The sequence below is a fragment of the Eptatretus burgeri genome, chromosome 4 (genome assembly GCF_056783735.1).
Source record: "Eptatretus burgeri isolate ZD-2024b chromosome 4, Ebu_testis_v1, whole genome shotgun sequence".
Taxonomy (NCBI): Eukaryota; Metazoa; Chordata; class Myxini; order Myxiniformes; family Myxinidae; genus Eptatretus; species Eptatretus burgeri.
Window position 1 is genome coordinate 63,891,988 of NC_140964.1, and position 14,489 is coordinate 63,906,476.

At 36.2% G+C, this 14,489-nt stretch overlaps 1 protein-coding gene across 10 annotated transcripts in view; it reads left to right on the forward strand.

The window, feature by feature from the left end:
- The first annotated feature begins 846 nt into the window (after positions 1 to 846).
- LOC147028222 (uncharacterized) overlaps positions 847 to 14,489 on the forward strand; it is a 128,195-nt gene continuing 114,552 nt past the window's right edge. For 3 of the 10 annotated variants that reach the window (XM_085878417.1, XM_085878424.1, XM_085878430.1), the window contains exon 1: positions 853 to 1,163. In XM_085878417.1, the coding sequence (XP_085734543.1) occupies positions 1,152 to 1,163 (12 nt within the window). In that variant the 5' untranslated portion in view covers positions 853 to 1,151. Of the gene's footprint in view, positions 1,164 to 14,489 lie in introns of all 10 variants that reach the window. The other 7 variants (XM_085878418.1, XM_085878419.1, XM_085878422.1 and 4 more) reach the window with 4 other exon arrangements.

The following is a 14,489-nucleotide window of genomic DNA, read 5'->3' on the forward strand; positions in this document are numbered from 1 at the left end:
CCTTGACCTTGACCTTTGATCCAATTGGACCCAAAAGTTAATAGGGTCGTCCAAGGTTCATTGCCCACCTGTGAATTAAATTTGATAGTGTTTGCTCACAGACAGACAAACAAACAGATAAATAAACCGGACGATTACAATATCCCGCTCCCTCCCTCAAGGGGGCGGGATAATAAAATAAAAAACTTTCAAACCGCGTGGCAGAAACAACAACCACACAGGCCGTTCCTTCGCTCTCGCGTGCCCGTAGGTGCGTGGCTGTACGTGCGTGGCCTTACGTGCGTGCCCGTACGTGCGTGCCTGTAGGTGCGTGGCCGTACGTGCATGGCCGTACGTGCGTGGCCGTACGTGCGTGGCCGTACGTGCGTGCCCGTAGGTGCGTGGCCGTAGGTGCGTGGCCGTAGGTGCGTGCCCGTACGTGCGTGGCCATACGTGCGTGACCGTCCGTGCAAAGAAAAAAGAATTGTGACGTCAATCGTGATGTCATAGCACCGTGTCCTGTCATTGGTTGGTAAATAAATGGCCGTAACTTGGGAACCGCTTCTCCGATTAATATCAAACCTTGAAAAGGCACATACTCAGGTCCCCAGCAATATTCCTGACAAGTTTCAATTAGATCGGACCAGTGGTTGTCGAGAAACGGCGGTCGCAGACACACACACACACACACACACACACACACACACACACACACACACACACACACACACACACACACACACACACACACACACACACACACACACACACACACACACACACACACACACACACACACACTATTGGACATCTGTTTCGTAATGACGTGTCGATAAAATCCAGTCACGGCTCGCGCCGTGCGGGACCAATCAGCGTCAGCCAGGATCACGTGTCACGTTGGTTCTTTCACCTCCTCGTCTCCCTCTCTTTTCCTTTTTGACGTCTTGGATTGCAATCTCCACTTTCCTATCATTTCACCCTCTTTATAATGTGTGCGTTCATCCGAGAATAATTGTATAATCAGTGATCTCATGATTATTTTTTCTCTTTCACGGTGGAGTTTCCTGGAAGACCACGACACGTATGCCGACGAAAAACGCCAAGACGTACGACGTACGGGCGTGTGAGGTAAAAAGCGAGCTGTTCGTTGGCGCTTCAAGGATCTGGATGAAATGGAAAGCATGGTGAGAGGCCTCAGCGAGTGTGTTTATTTGGAAGGATATCCTCCAGACGGCCGGCCAACCTAACCTATCGTGACACCCCGCAGGCATTTCATGTTAAAAACTGGTATGGGGTGCGAAAAGGTAGAAAATATCTCTGTTGTTGAGAATTTGCCCCATACCAAGCCAGGCCCGTCGCTAGGGGGGGGGGGCATTTGGGTGCAATGCCCCCCATGGCGCATCTGGTGCCCCCCCCCCAATTGTACGCCACCCATTTATGCCCTGTTGTACTCTGTGAACAACTTAGTGTTTAAGGATGAGCGCCCACTGTGAACTTGCTGTTTAAGAGTTCACCTGTGTGAACGAAAACCCTTATTCCAGATGTTCAACACGGTGAATAATAAGGCCTTCTTGGATAAACTGTTCTTTGATAATATCCTTCTTTGAATAACAGACAAGAGATAAGTGTGCGCTTCCCAGCGCATCTCCAAAAGCAATTAGCAAGACAATACAGTCCAAGACCACAAGATAAAAGATAATAACGCAAGCACCAACACCAGCAGCCAAGACCTCGTGTCGAATGTCGATGTTGTGGATGGTTATATATATATATATATATATATATATATATATATATATATATATATATATATATATCGTGGATCATTTAGTTTTAAGGAATAGCCAATCAGCGTATTCGATATGGAGACCCCATTGAGCAGGTTACCTGATTGGTTGTAAGTTAGGTATAAATGTAATATAGTCATAATATGATTAAGGAAAAGACATAATTTACATTATTAAAGATGAAGTGCACGTGCACCACGTGACCTTCACAACCCGTCAACCCTCCATCTTACAAAAGTAATTTTATAATAAAAATTAAAAATATGTGTGTTTGCAATCATGCTTACATTTGAAATTATGCAGGTAAAACCTGTTTTTGATGCATCGATCATTTAATAAATAAAACTGTCAACCCTCAAATCTCGCAAGTCGTGAGATTAGTGACGCGAGTCACGAGGGACGAATCACAGAGTACGAGCTTGCAGCAGGAGAAAAAGATGTGGATGATGGATATACGAAAATGGCTCAGAAAAAGAAAAAATGCAAGCGACGAAAATGAAGAAGCTGATGAAAGACGTGTTGTGGGAGGAGTTGGAGGAGGAGGAGGAGGAAAAGACGATCATGTCGATGAAATACCGACAGAAGCTGGCCAACCTGTACTGGCCAAGCCAGCAACGTTTGCCCTGTGGCTGGAGCCCCAGCGCAGGCAGCCGAGTTGCCATGCTCGGCGGCGGCTTTGGGATCGGGTGTGACTGTCAAGCTGCTTCCCGATGATCTTGGAAGTGAGAGACCGAACCAAGTTGTTCTACAGCGGTACCCTGGCCATCTGTTTGAGAACAAGAGTTGTTCGTTTGTGTCCTCGTGGTACCAGACTAATGAATGGCTGGAATACAGTGTGCAGACAGATGCAGCATTCTGCTATCCATGTAGGAAGTTTAACACCGCACGTGGCCCAGTGGACTCTACTTTCACAGTGCGAGGCTACTGGAATTGGAAACATGCCGTGGAGAAAGGCAGGGGGTTTCACAAACACGCAACTTCAAAGGAACATTTAACTTGTGTTTTGAGGTGGAAGGAGAATGAGAGGCGCATCGATTGTGGTTAGGAGATTTGCACACTCCTCAATGCTGACCAGCTAAATAGAAACCGGTACTATGTGTCTGCTCTTATCGATGTTGTGGGATTTCTCGCCGAAAATCAGATACCTTTTAGAGGGAGCCTTGATAATTTTGAAGATATGTCAGACGGGCACAGTGGGCTCTTCCTCTCGCTTTTAAACTACACACTCAAAAAAGACACCAAGCTCGCCGAAATAATAAAGCATATCCCACGAAACGCAAGCTATACTAGTCCGGAAATGCAGAATGAACTGATCTGCACATTGAGTAATGTTGTGACTGATGCCATCGTGGAAGAAGTAGGCACATCGTGGTTTACCATCAAGGTGGATGGGACGAGGGACCCCACTGAATGTGAGAACATATCAATCATCATTCGCTTTGTATCGGCATCAAATGAAGCAACAGAGCGTCTACTCACAATAGCTACAGCCGACGCTGGAGATGCAAAAACATTGACAGACCTAATAATTGCGGAGCTGACAAAAACAGGACTTGACACGTCAAAAATATTAAGTCAGGTGTATGACGGGGCTTCGGTAATGGCTGGGAAGCACGGTGGGGTGCAAAAGTTGTTGCAAGAGATATTGGAAAGAGAAATCCCCTATGTGCACTGCTTAAATCACCAACTCCATCTGGTAGTTATCCACGCACTGGCAGCAGAGAAAGCTGTCACTGATTTCCTCGAGGTTTGTTGTTGCCTGTACAAATTCTTCAGAAAGCCCACTGTTGCTGCACAGAAAAAAGGTGAGCGGTTAAAACGACTTCTTGATCAAAGGTGGACGGGACATTTAGCCACCGTGTCTGTGATCATAGGATCTTTTAAGGATATCACATCCTTACTGTCGGAGATTGATGCAGAGCGCGCCTACGGTGCAGAGATGAGGATGGAGGCTATTGGCCTTTTGCGGGAAGTCTCTGGGCCTGCCTTCATGTTCATTGCCAACTTTGCACAAAAACTGCTGATGTTGTTAGATGGCCCGAACAGACTCTTGCAAACAGAGGACATGGACTTGCTAACGGGGTTGGAACTGGTGGCGAGTGCTACAGAGTGCGTGAAGAAACTCCGCTCTGAGGATGAGTTCACTGATCTGTGGAACAAGGCCAACGATGCTTGCACTTCTACACCTGCACCACCAAAATGGAGACGCACAATGCATAAGAACTTGGAACAGTTTGTAGTTTTGGAGACCACAGGACAAAACAACGACAATGACAAGACGGAACTGCAGAGGGTTTTTTACAGCGTAATTGACACTGTGCTTGGCGAGATCGTTCAGCGCTTCAGTGAGCGCAACACACAACTCGCCCGTTCACTCGCTGCCTTGAATCCTGAAAATGGCACGTTTTTGGATCCCCACTTGCTCCAGCACATCATGACATTAGCAAAGTCAACCATCAGTGAAACAGAGTGTGTGGTTGCAAAGCAGTTTATTTGCACACAGACAGAAAAGCAGCCAAACGAGAGATGGACAACACAAAAACTCCTCTCAACATAACACAAAACGCTGGAAGCCATGCCAAGTGTAGTGACTGCTATGAGACGTGGACTAACATTTGGTGCGTCCACTGCCATGTGTGAAAACTCATTCTCAACATTGAGGAATGTCTTCACTGACCATCGACGGTCCATGCATGCAAGGCACAGCTGGCGTTCGAGAGAGACCTCACACGTAAATGCCTGAATGAATGGAAGGAGAAGGTCCTCAGAAGATTCCACACCGAGACACGTCGCCTGCAGCTCTTTTGACAGCGAGTACAGTGGTATAAAAACTATACGAGGAGTTCAGATTGTGTGTGTGACTGCTGGTGATGCGTGTGTGGTTGTGGTTGCAGTGTGGTTGTGGTCAGCACCCGCTGTGGTCAGCTGCTTTGTACTTCTGATGTTTAAGTTAAATGTTGTGTTTGGTGCTTTGCATATCCCATATCGAGTGCTTTGTGCATAACCTTACCTCTGTTTATTGACTGCTTTAAATGCGGACTTTGTGGTATCTTCAGGCTGGTCGTATTTGCTGTTGATAGTTTAACATGATGATCGTCGGTCATAGCCTTCTGTATCTTATTTCAAAGTGCACTGATTCTGGTGCCAACCTCCCCCGTTTAGTTATTGTATCTCTGGTATATTAATTTTGTAATGCCAATTCTTCACAACACCTTGTATAAGTGCACCTGAATTGGTGGCAATTGTTTAATCATTGAATATTTGCATTGTGAATGTGCCATTTTGTTGCGGCTCTCCTGCATTCGAATAATTTTTGACCAAAAACATCGGAATATATTAAATCTAGCTGAGATCAATTTGGTTAGTATGCGACGGCAACCTCAGTATAGATGCGTCAATGCTGCATGAATACAATAGTATACCGGGTTATCAAAAAATTACATATAATAATTGTGCCCCCCCATCCAGTTCATATGCCCCCCTTAATACTGAGCCCTGGCTACGGGCCTGTACCAAGCGCAACCAAATCGATTTTCTCAAAAAATCACGAAATAGAAGCATCCACGGTGCTCCACTCGGTCCACTAATCGCTCTTTCGGAGGAAGTAGCCAGTGTGTGCAACATGGCGCTGAACAGTTGAGCTTTCAACACGTCTTTTGCGTTGTTTTGCTTTCATTTTGTGTGAAATGTACGACAATTGCATTGTTAAATTCGGGGCAATGGATGAAATGAAAGCTATAGGAATGATAGGTTTCGTTTCGCAAAAACGCAAAAAAGAGGCAGAACTCGCGTCCACATGTCTGTTCTGTTTGAAATCAAAAAAGTGCAAGGAAGTAACACGCCAAGCATCGGACGACGGTAAGAATAGGGTGATCACGGTCCTCGCTGAACCCAATCGCCTCGGAGATGAATCCGATAGATTGAACAGGCTGAACGATATTTCAATACGGGAATCGCCGTTGATGTGGTACAGCTCGTGTTACTGTGATTTCACGGCTGAAAGTCGATTGAAGCGTCTCAGATCGAAACCACTGTGCGAAGGAGCTGCAACTGGCGGTGGCAGGGACAGCATGGATTTGGAGGCACGGTCATTGCGTGGAAAACATGAAAAAGTAGACTGGGCAAAATGTATATTTTGCCAAGACGAAAGGAAGGGAAAACCGGGTAAGAAAGTTTTCAAGAGTGAAACTGAATTACATGAGTAGGGTGAATATACTGATTCTGGCTCACTTTTCCCCATGTAAATGAATGGGGGATTTTCAGCGATTCATATTTTTTTATCCCAAGGTATATTTATTTGTCTCCCCTTTTAACCTGGGGACACTTTTTTTTTTCAAATAACCCATGCAATAAGATAAAGATTTGTTCAAGTAGTAAAGTGGTAATGTGATTTGTTAAAGGTGATTCTAAAGAAATATCTGAAACGTCGAAGCCTCGGGACACTCTTTTTCAAATAACCAATGCATATTGTTTAGCTCACTCATTGAACCTATAAAGATTTGTTCATTCTCAAATTCCTTCAATAGTTTAATTTTCTTTGCACAATAATCCCCATCTAAAATATTGAAAAACAAAACATTTGAATCTTTATATTTTTTAAGATACCCCTTTTGTGCCATTACGAAATGATAAACTTCTCTTAATGCTCTTGTTTGACCACCTCCTGAGCCACATATCATTTTGAGATTATAGTAAATTGTTTTTTCATTGTTCAATTGATAACCATCAAAGTTTTCAGTCCATTCAAGGATATTCATTTTTTTCTTTACATCCTTACTAGTTTTTAAATTGATTCGCTTATTTGTTTTATTTACCTTTGTTTTAGTTATTTTTTCAATAAGACTTATTTGATATTTTTCACATTCATTATGTTTTCCATTTATATACAAAGACTGAGATTTTTTCCACTCTTTAGTTTGATTAATACTTGGTTTGACCATTTATATATTGCGAAAAAATGCGGCGTAGCCCTTAAAAAACCCTAACCCATCTTCCCATTGTTAAAACACAATCTATTCTATTCACTCTATCATATAATATCCATATGGAACACAATCTATTCCATTATCTAAAATAAATCTTTCATCATCAAAGGCTCCTCATGCCTTTTTATTAACTTCTTCCCGATATATGTTATGTTTATAACTTCTTATTGTATTCATTTTCCTATATTCTTCTCTCTTATTCATCAAACAATTATAATAATTTCTAAAAGTTATTGATTTATTTATTACATATTTCTTTATTCCCTTTAACCTTTTATCAATCTGATCACCATACTTATAAGCATATGCCTTTGCTCTCAATCCAATAAACTCACTCATTACTTTTCCACCCAACTCATCCTTAATCTTACCAATAACCTTTTCATTCTTTTTGGAAAATAACTCGCTCTTCTTGCTGAAATTACTTGTATCATATACTCCAATATTTTTCTTCATATCTTTATAAACATCATCAGTTTTTATATCTAGGATAAAACTATTAGTGTCCATATACAACAATGAAACATTTTCACCATACTCTTTCTTTAAGTCATTATACAAATAATCATACATCAATATCTTTGATAAATCAAGAACTGCTGTTCCAATATAAATTGGTTTATCCATTACAATACTTTCCTTTTTCATATGAATTGCAGAAAAGTTCTCTGAAAAAACCTCTTCTCTCTCAAAACTTGGTTTATTTATCAATCTTGAAGCTTCTTTCCAAGATGTTGCGAATCTAATGTTTTGCCTGTTTCTAACATTTTCCATAGTCTTTCCAAATACAGCATTATTCATTAATTTATAAAAGTCCCCTTCAAATTTTACTTTTGTATTTGCTCTCATATCTGTATTGAATTGAATATACTTTTTCATCCAAGGACTTTGTTTAAATTTTAAAACTCTATGAATTTTAGCTACTCTCAATCCTTCTCTCAAAAACTGTTTTAAGCTTCTCTGATGCAAAACGTATCCCTCTTTATCATAGAATGTTGTTAATAACTTTTCTGTTGATTTGCCTTTAATATTAAAACTTTTATGATAATCACTGAACCATTCTTTCTTTGGGGTTTCTTTCTCACATGCAAAAGGAAGGTCTTTATGCTTATTATGAAGATCACTCGGGTACCTCAAATCAACTTCAAAATAATAACCTTCTTCTTCGTCATTCAATTCCTCTTGAGAAGAAATAACAATATTCATCAAAGCCTTTTCATAATCTTTTTCTTCCACCCACTCTAATTTACCATAAGGCAGAGATTGAGACATTGCCCATCCATACAAATTATTAGCATCAAAATACATCAAATAATTACTATCTTTTTCACTATCATAATTTGGAAGATATTTATTATTTGCTTTAGCATATCTTTTTGAACATACTTGTGATATTCCACCTCTCTTGGACTTCTCAATCATCAAAAGCATATCAACATCACTGATTAAATCTATATCTTGTTTTGTTATTTTCAACATTGCACTCCAAGCTAAACCAGGAGCTGTGAAATAGTGGGCAGGATCTAATCCATAACAATTTTTATTATGACAGAGTGATCTAAAAGCTTCAAACACATCAGCTTACAATAAAACATCTGTTTTTAGATATAAATCATGATATTCTCCAAGGTTATTTATCTGAAATATTTTCCATATTTCTTGTGCGTGTTTATATTCCTTATCACTTATCTCTTCTTCATAAAGGTTATTATAGAAACTTTCTTTTGAAGGAAGTTGTGTTTCTTTAAATCTCATAAATGAATCCATATAATCGTAAGGATAAATTCCCTTACTTGTAAGAATTTTCTCTTTACTTTGAATTTCATTCCTTGTTTGAATTTCATCTCTCGTGAGAATTCCTTCTTTAATCAGAATTTCATCTTTAATCAGAATTTCCTCTTTAGTTAGAATTTCATTCATTGTTCGAATTTTCTTTATAATTAGAATTTCATCTTCAGTTAGAATTTCTTCATTAATTTCCTCATGAATTAGAATTTCCTCTTTACTTTGAATTCTCTCTTTAATCTGAATTTCCTCTTTAGTGAGAATTTCCTCTTTTGGAAAGAATGAATTAAGATTTGGAAAAGAGTTCGTGGAGCTTAGATTTGATGCGAGGTAGGCTAGTGGTGTTCCCATAAACTTGTAAGAATCTAGAAACCTAATACGAGTTAAAGGTTTTGTGAATATCATTTTTGTAAATGAAATGTACTTTTGACTTGTGTTTGTTATGGCAAAAATATTCCCTGGTGTTTTTGAAAGTTCATTTATAAATAGATGTGTATCATAGTTGGCGCTGTTGTGAAGAAAGACTGGAATAAAAGAAGGTAATTTATAATTAAGATTACAACAGGAATGAGCAGGACCTCTATATTTACCAGTAAGATGACAAGGATCCCTAACTTTAGACTCCTTAATTTCCCCCTCACAAATATGACAGATATTGTTCTTTCTAAATTCTAATTTTTCTTCTTTGGTTAATTTCATCGGTTCATTTGTTTCTTTCATTAATTTAGTGAGTCTTATACAATCCTTTTCTAATCGTTTTACAAACTCTTGTGAAGCTTTTTTTCCACTATAATGTTCAAGTTTGTTTACTTTTCTCCAACAGATGATTTGATATAATAACAGAAACCACAAGGAATATGTTTTTGATATTTATTTGCATATGATTCTTTTGGATTAGGAGAAGCAGTATTTATCTTTTTAAGGATACACTCAAAATCAGCGTATATCACAAATGGGTGCATGATAGATTTACTATAATCTTCAAAAGAAATCTTTTCACCAGGTTTAGGCATTGTAATTACAGCTGATTTATGATTACTACAATATTTTGAATGTTGTTCTAATCGTTCTTTTGTATGAAATGAATTAAGACATCGCTTACAAGGATATATTTTGGTTGCTGTTCTGAATACCTGAGAAGAGATTAATCTTGATAAATTATTGATGTATGTGTAATGTGAATTATTTCCAACACTAAAATATAAAAGATCAATGTGTGTTTCTTCATTTTTATAGTTGTTTGAAATTTTTAATATTTGAACTTTGTTTGTATCCGTTAATCCATATACATTAATAGAAAGATTATTCTTTTTCTCAAATTTAGGAATATCTGTTCGTGGCATTGGGAATTTAAAATCTTTAATGTCCAAGGTATTCTCATATTTCATATATTGTTTTACTCTTTCTGAATTACATTTTGGTGGATGAAAGTGAGCAAGAACAGACCAGAGAAAACATTTATTATCATTGTTCTTAATATTAACAACTGCCTTCTTTAGTTTTATTTCTTTTGGTAATTCAATATAAGAAGAAGCTTTAAGAGGGTTTGATTTTAGAATGTGTATATCGAAAAAGATGATTTTTTAAATATTGAATCCACTTCCTACCACTGTATTATCAACATCCTCCTCTTGTTTTGATAGTTCTTCATAAACCCCACTATTCAAAAAATCTTGAAATGATGTTATAAAATGAAGATCTGTTCTCATATAAGGAGTTTGTTCTTCATCTTGTCTTTTCATATTCATTTTCACTCCCATATAAAACTTTAAAGTTTTCATTTCTTTTAATGTCTTTTTCATACCCTTTTCAACATCAGGTTTCACTATTTCAATTGATTCAGCTATTGATGATGGACCGGGTTCTCCAAATTGAAAAATCCTTATTTTTGTATGCCCTTTAAATGCCCCATCAGTGGTTTCAATATAATAGTCTCCCTTTACTTTAAACTCATTTTTCTTGTGTTTTTGTGATTGAAGATGTCTATTATAACTTCTCTTCAAAACATCCTTTGAACAGATATCACAATGTTTTCTTTCCAACTCAAGAGGATATATTTTATGAAATAGATCAAATGTGTGTTTGTTGGTTCGGAGGTGTTTTCTATAATGTTTATATTTGTGATTACAAACATCGCAGTATGTTGTATTCACCATATTTATATAATAAATCTTTGCTGAAACTAAAATTTTCTTGATGAAAATTTCGTTTATTTTACAGGTGAATCTGTGCTTAAAACCATTTTATCCTCCAAGTTTTTGACTTAATAAATACAATGTTTCAAGACACAAAAGACAAGTTTCAATCAATCTCTTCATTTGTTAAAGATACTGAGAAATATGTCAAGGATGTAAAATTGAACAAAGATAAATATAACAACTATTGGATAAAAACAATTATGGTAAATAATGAGTTCTTCAATTTCCTTCAGTGGAAAGGGTTTTAGTATACCTGGTAGAACATCAATTAAAGTATCTCTAACAAAAGTTTCTCCTCTCCTTCTGGTAATATATTCAAAACTAGAAAAAGCAATGAAACAAGAAAAAGTATCAAAAAACAAAAACCTTATGGATGAAGCTTTAGAAAGAAAAGATAAGACCATCTGTAATATGCAAGGAGAAATTTGTATTTTTTTCAACAACCCTAAAGATGTAAATCCTGATGAAATAAAGGATGTTAATATATCAGGTGAAATGACATTTTGTTCAATAGTACTAAACGATCATTTTAAAATTACCTTTAATATAAAAAATGTTGTCGTTGAATCTGGTCATGAAAAAAAAGTATATCGATATCGATGGTAATATTATTAAATATGAGTCAATATACAACTGAAAGTATAGATGAATTTCAGTTTTTAAGTAAAGTTTTACTTTATAAATATGCTAGACTTTCCTGATTCTCCATATGACAAATTTGAGAATTGTCCTGCGTGTGAAAGACGGGGATTAAACACAGAGTCAAAAGCCTATAAACAATGTATATTCTGTGATTATCTTCTAATTAATGATAATCAAAAATATAAAAAGGAAAATAATTCTTTTAGATTTACACCAAAAATGAACGACTTTACAAGATTGATTAGAGAAATGAATGTAAAGTATGAGGGTGATAACACACCTTTCCTTACAAGGGAAGAAACTGAACATATTAGAGAAATGTTCAAAGGATTGTTGTTATATATTATTCATGGATGTGATTTTCAGGGAAATATCAACACAAGATATTGCATAAATAAAATAATGGATTATCTTGAAATTAAACCTGAACTTAGGATAAAATATAGTTTCTAAAAAAGCCAATAATAAATTAAATAACCTGTTTTCCAAATATATAAATGAATGATTTTTTACCCATTTGGGAAAATAAGATAAAATTTAACAACCATAAAAATCTCCCAAATTCATTAAGATGTCTCATAGTTGGTTCAAGTGGATGTGGAAAAACCTGCTTACTTTTAAAGATGCTCCTCACTCCCAACTTTTTAGATTATGATAATTTAATAATTTTCACAAAGTCGAGTTTTCAACCAGAGTATCAACTACTCTCACAAGGTTTTAATGCTGGTCTTCAAAAAGAAGATATAATCGGTTTATTTAAACTTCAAAAAAACCTAAATGATTTTCACATTGAAGATATAATTCAACTATTTTGTGATACACAGAGATGTAAAAAGAAATCAAATCCGATAACTTGTATTCTTAGTGATAATACGGATGATATACCGTCTCCCCAAGATTTGGATAAATCAAAAAAGAACCTCGTTATCTTTGATGATTGTGTTAATGAGAGAAACCAAACGGTAATGGACAGTTACTACACAAGAGGGAGACATTCTTCTTGTAATTGTATTTATCTTAGTCAATCGTACTTTCAACTTCCTCGTCGTTCCATCAGAAACAATGCTAATACTTTTATTTTATTCAAGTTAAATTCAATAGATATCAATAATTTTTGGAGAGATAATTGTTCTACATTATGTAGTAAAAATAAATTTGGGGATTACATGAAGCACATGACTGAAAAATATAAATATATTGTTGTGAAACAAGATGAGATATTAAGGGATATATTTTTTGTTTTATAAACAATGACATATATAAATGACAACTATTATTATAAATCTTGTGGGTAAATCTGCTTCTGGAAAAAAACTTTCAGAAATCAAGATTCTTGTGTCGTACAAATGAGAATATTGTAAATTTACTTAAAAAACACCCCGTGATACGCATTGTATCAACAACAACGAGAGCAATAAGACCTGGAGAAGTAAAAGGTGAAGATTATCACTATATTTCAGTGGAGGAACATATGTGATTGAGGAATGAAGGTCAAATATTTGAGGAGGTTTCTCTTGGTACAACAAAATATTCACATTGTAAGAGTGAGTTAAGGAAACTAAAATCTGGTGGTCTTGGGATATTAGAAACTGATCCAGAAGGAACGAGACAAATTATTAAACATCTGAGCGGAGTGAAGATTTTATCATTCGGTTTTGATGTTGATGAAGAAACTCAACGCAAACGTATGAAAAGCAGAGATGCAAGTATTAGTGAAGAAGAAATTACAACTCGCATTAATGTTAATAAAGAATTTGATAAAATATTTAAAGAAAAGGATTTATTTGAACACATATACTTGAATGATGAAGAAAACGAAAATTTCCCTGTTGATCTTTACAATTCATTGAATGATATTTTCCAATAAATAAATGGATGCAAAAGAAAGAGCAAGAAGATTTAAGGAACATCAAGAGTTGGTTTCAAAAGTTGTAAAACAACAGGAAGACATAAAGAAGAAACACAGACAGAAACTAATGGGTGAAGAAGCATTTGAAAGAAAACAAGAGAAATTTTTTAAACCACTTTTAAAAACTTCCCAAGAAAAAAATGAAAGATGTTTCCACAGTTCCCACAGTAGAATATACTCCTAAAAAACTTCAAATGTTAAAAGATTTTGATCAAATGACGGAGGAAGAATTAGAGCATTTAGGAGAATTAGAATATGATGATGAAGGTTTATTTCAACAACTGGAAGAGATTAATCGACCCCCTGATTATATTGTGAATGCTCTTCAAAACAATGAATATTCAGCGGATTCAAAAACCAAAGCAGGACTCATTCCAACAGAACAACCAGCAATATTTCATCTTGTTCAAGAAAAGGTATTGATATTTAATGATGAATTAAGGTTCTTGGGTTCTGCTCAACCCTCTGTTAAACTAACTCCGAGATTAATGTTTCTTCTCACAAAAGATGGACGACAAGGTTCAACTGTGAGGGATGAATCAAAGTATGTTGATAAACCATTGGATATGAAAAATAATTATTATAGAGTATATATTGATCTGCTGAACACTCTAAATTATAGGGTTATTCTATCTGGTAAAAGTAGGAAGAATGAGAAGGAGAAACACATTATTCAGGCTTTAAGTATCCTTGGTTCAGGTGTTAGTTTTCTTCCAAATGACCCATCACAATTAGTTAATCGACTGTTATTGTTGTTAGGCAGTAAGAAGGCTGGAAATAACAATTGTTTTAATGAAGCATCAGCCATTTTAGACCAGTTGATGAACATGAAAATAATTAATAAATATCAATATAAAGACATTTTATCTCATATTAAATAAGATGAGAAGCACAATCCTTAGTTTCAATTTCACAACAAGCGACCACACATCTTCATTCCCATACCCACTACAACTTGACACAACAAAAGAATATGAGGCATCTTTATTGTCCATGGAAACTTATAATACCTTATTTAATATAACTGAGAAAAATGACAAGTTTAGTTATAATCCGGGAAGTGGATACAAAACGATAACAGTCTCACCCGGAGCATATGAGATTTCTCAAATATCTTCCGAAATTGCTTGTCTTCTGAAAGAACAGGGTGATGAACCAAAAAATATTGTTATAGACATTCAAAAACATACTTCAAAATCAATGA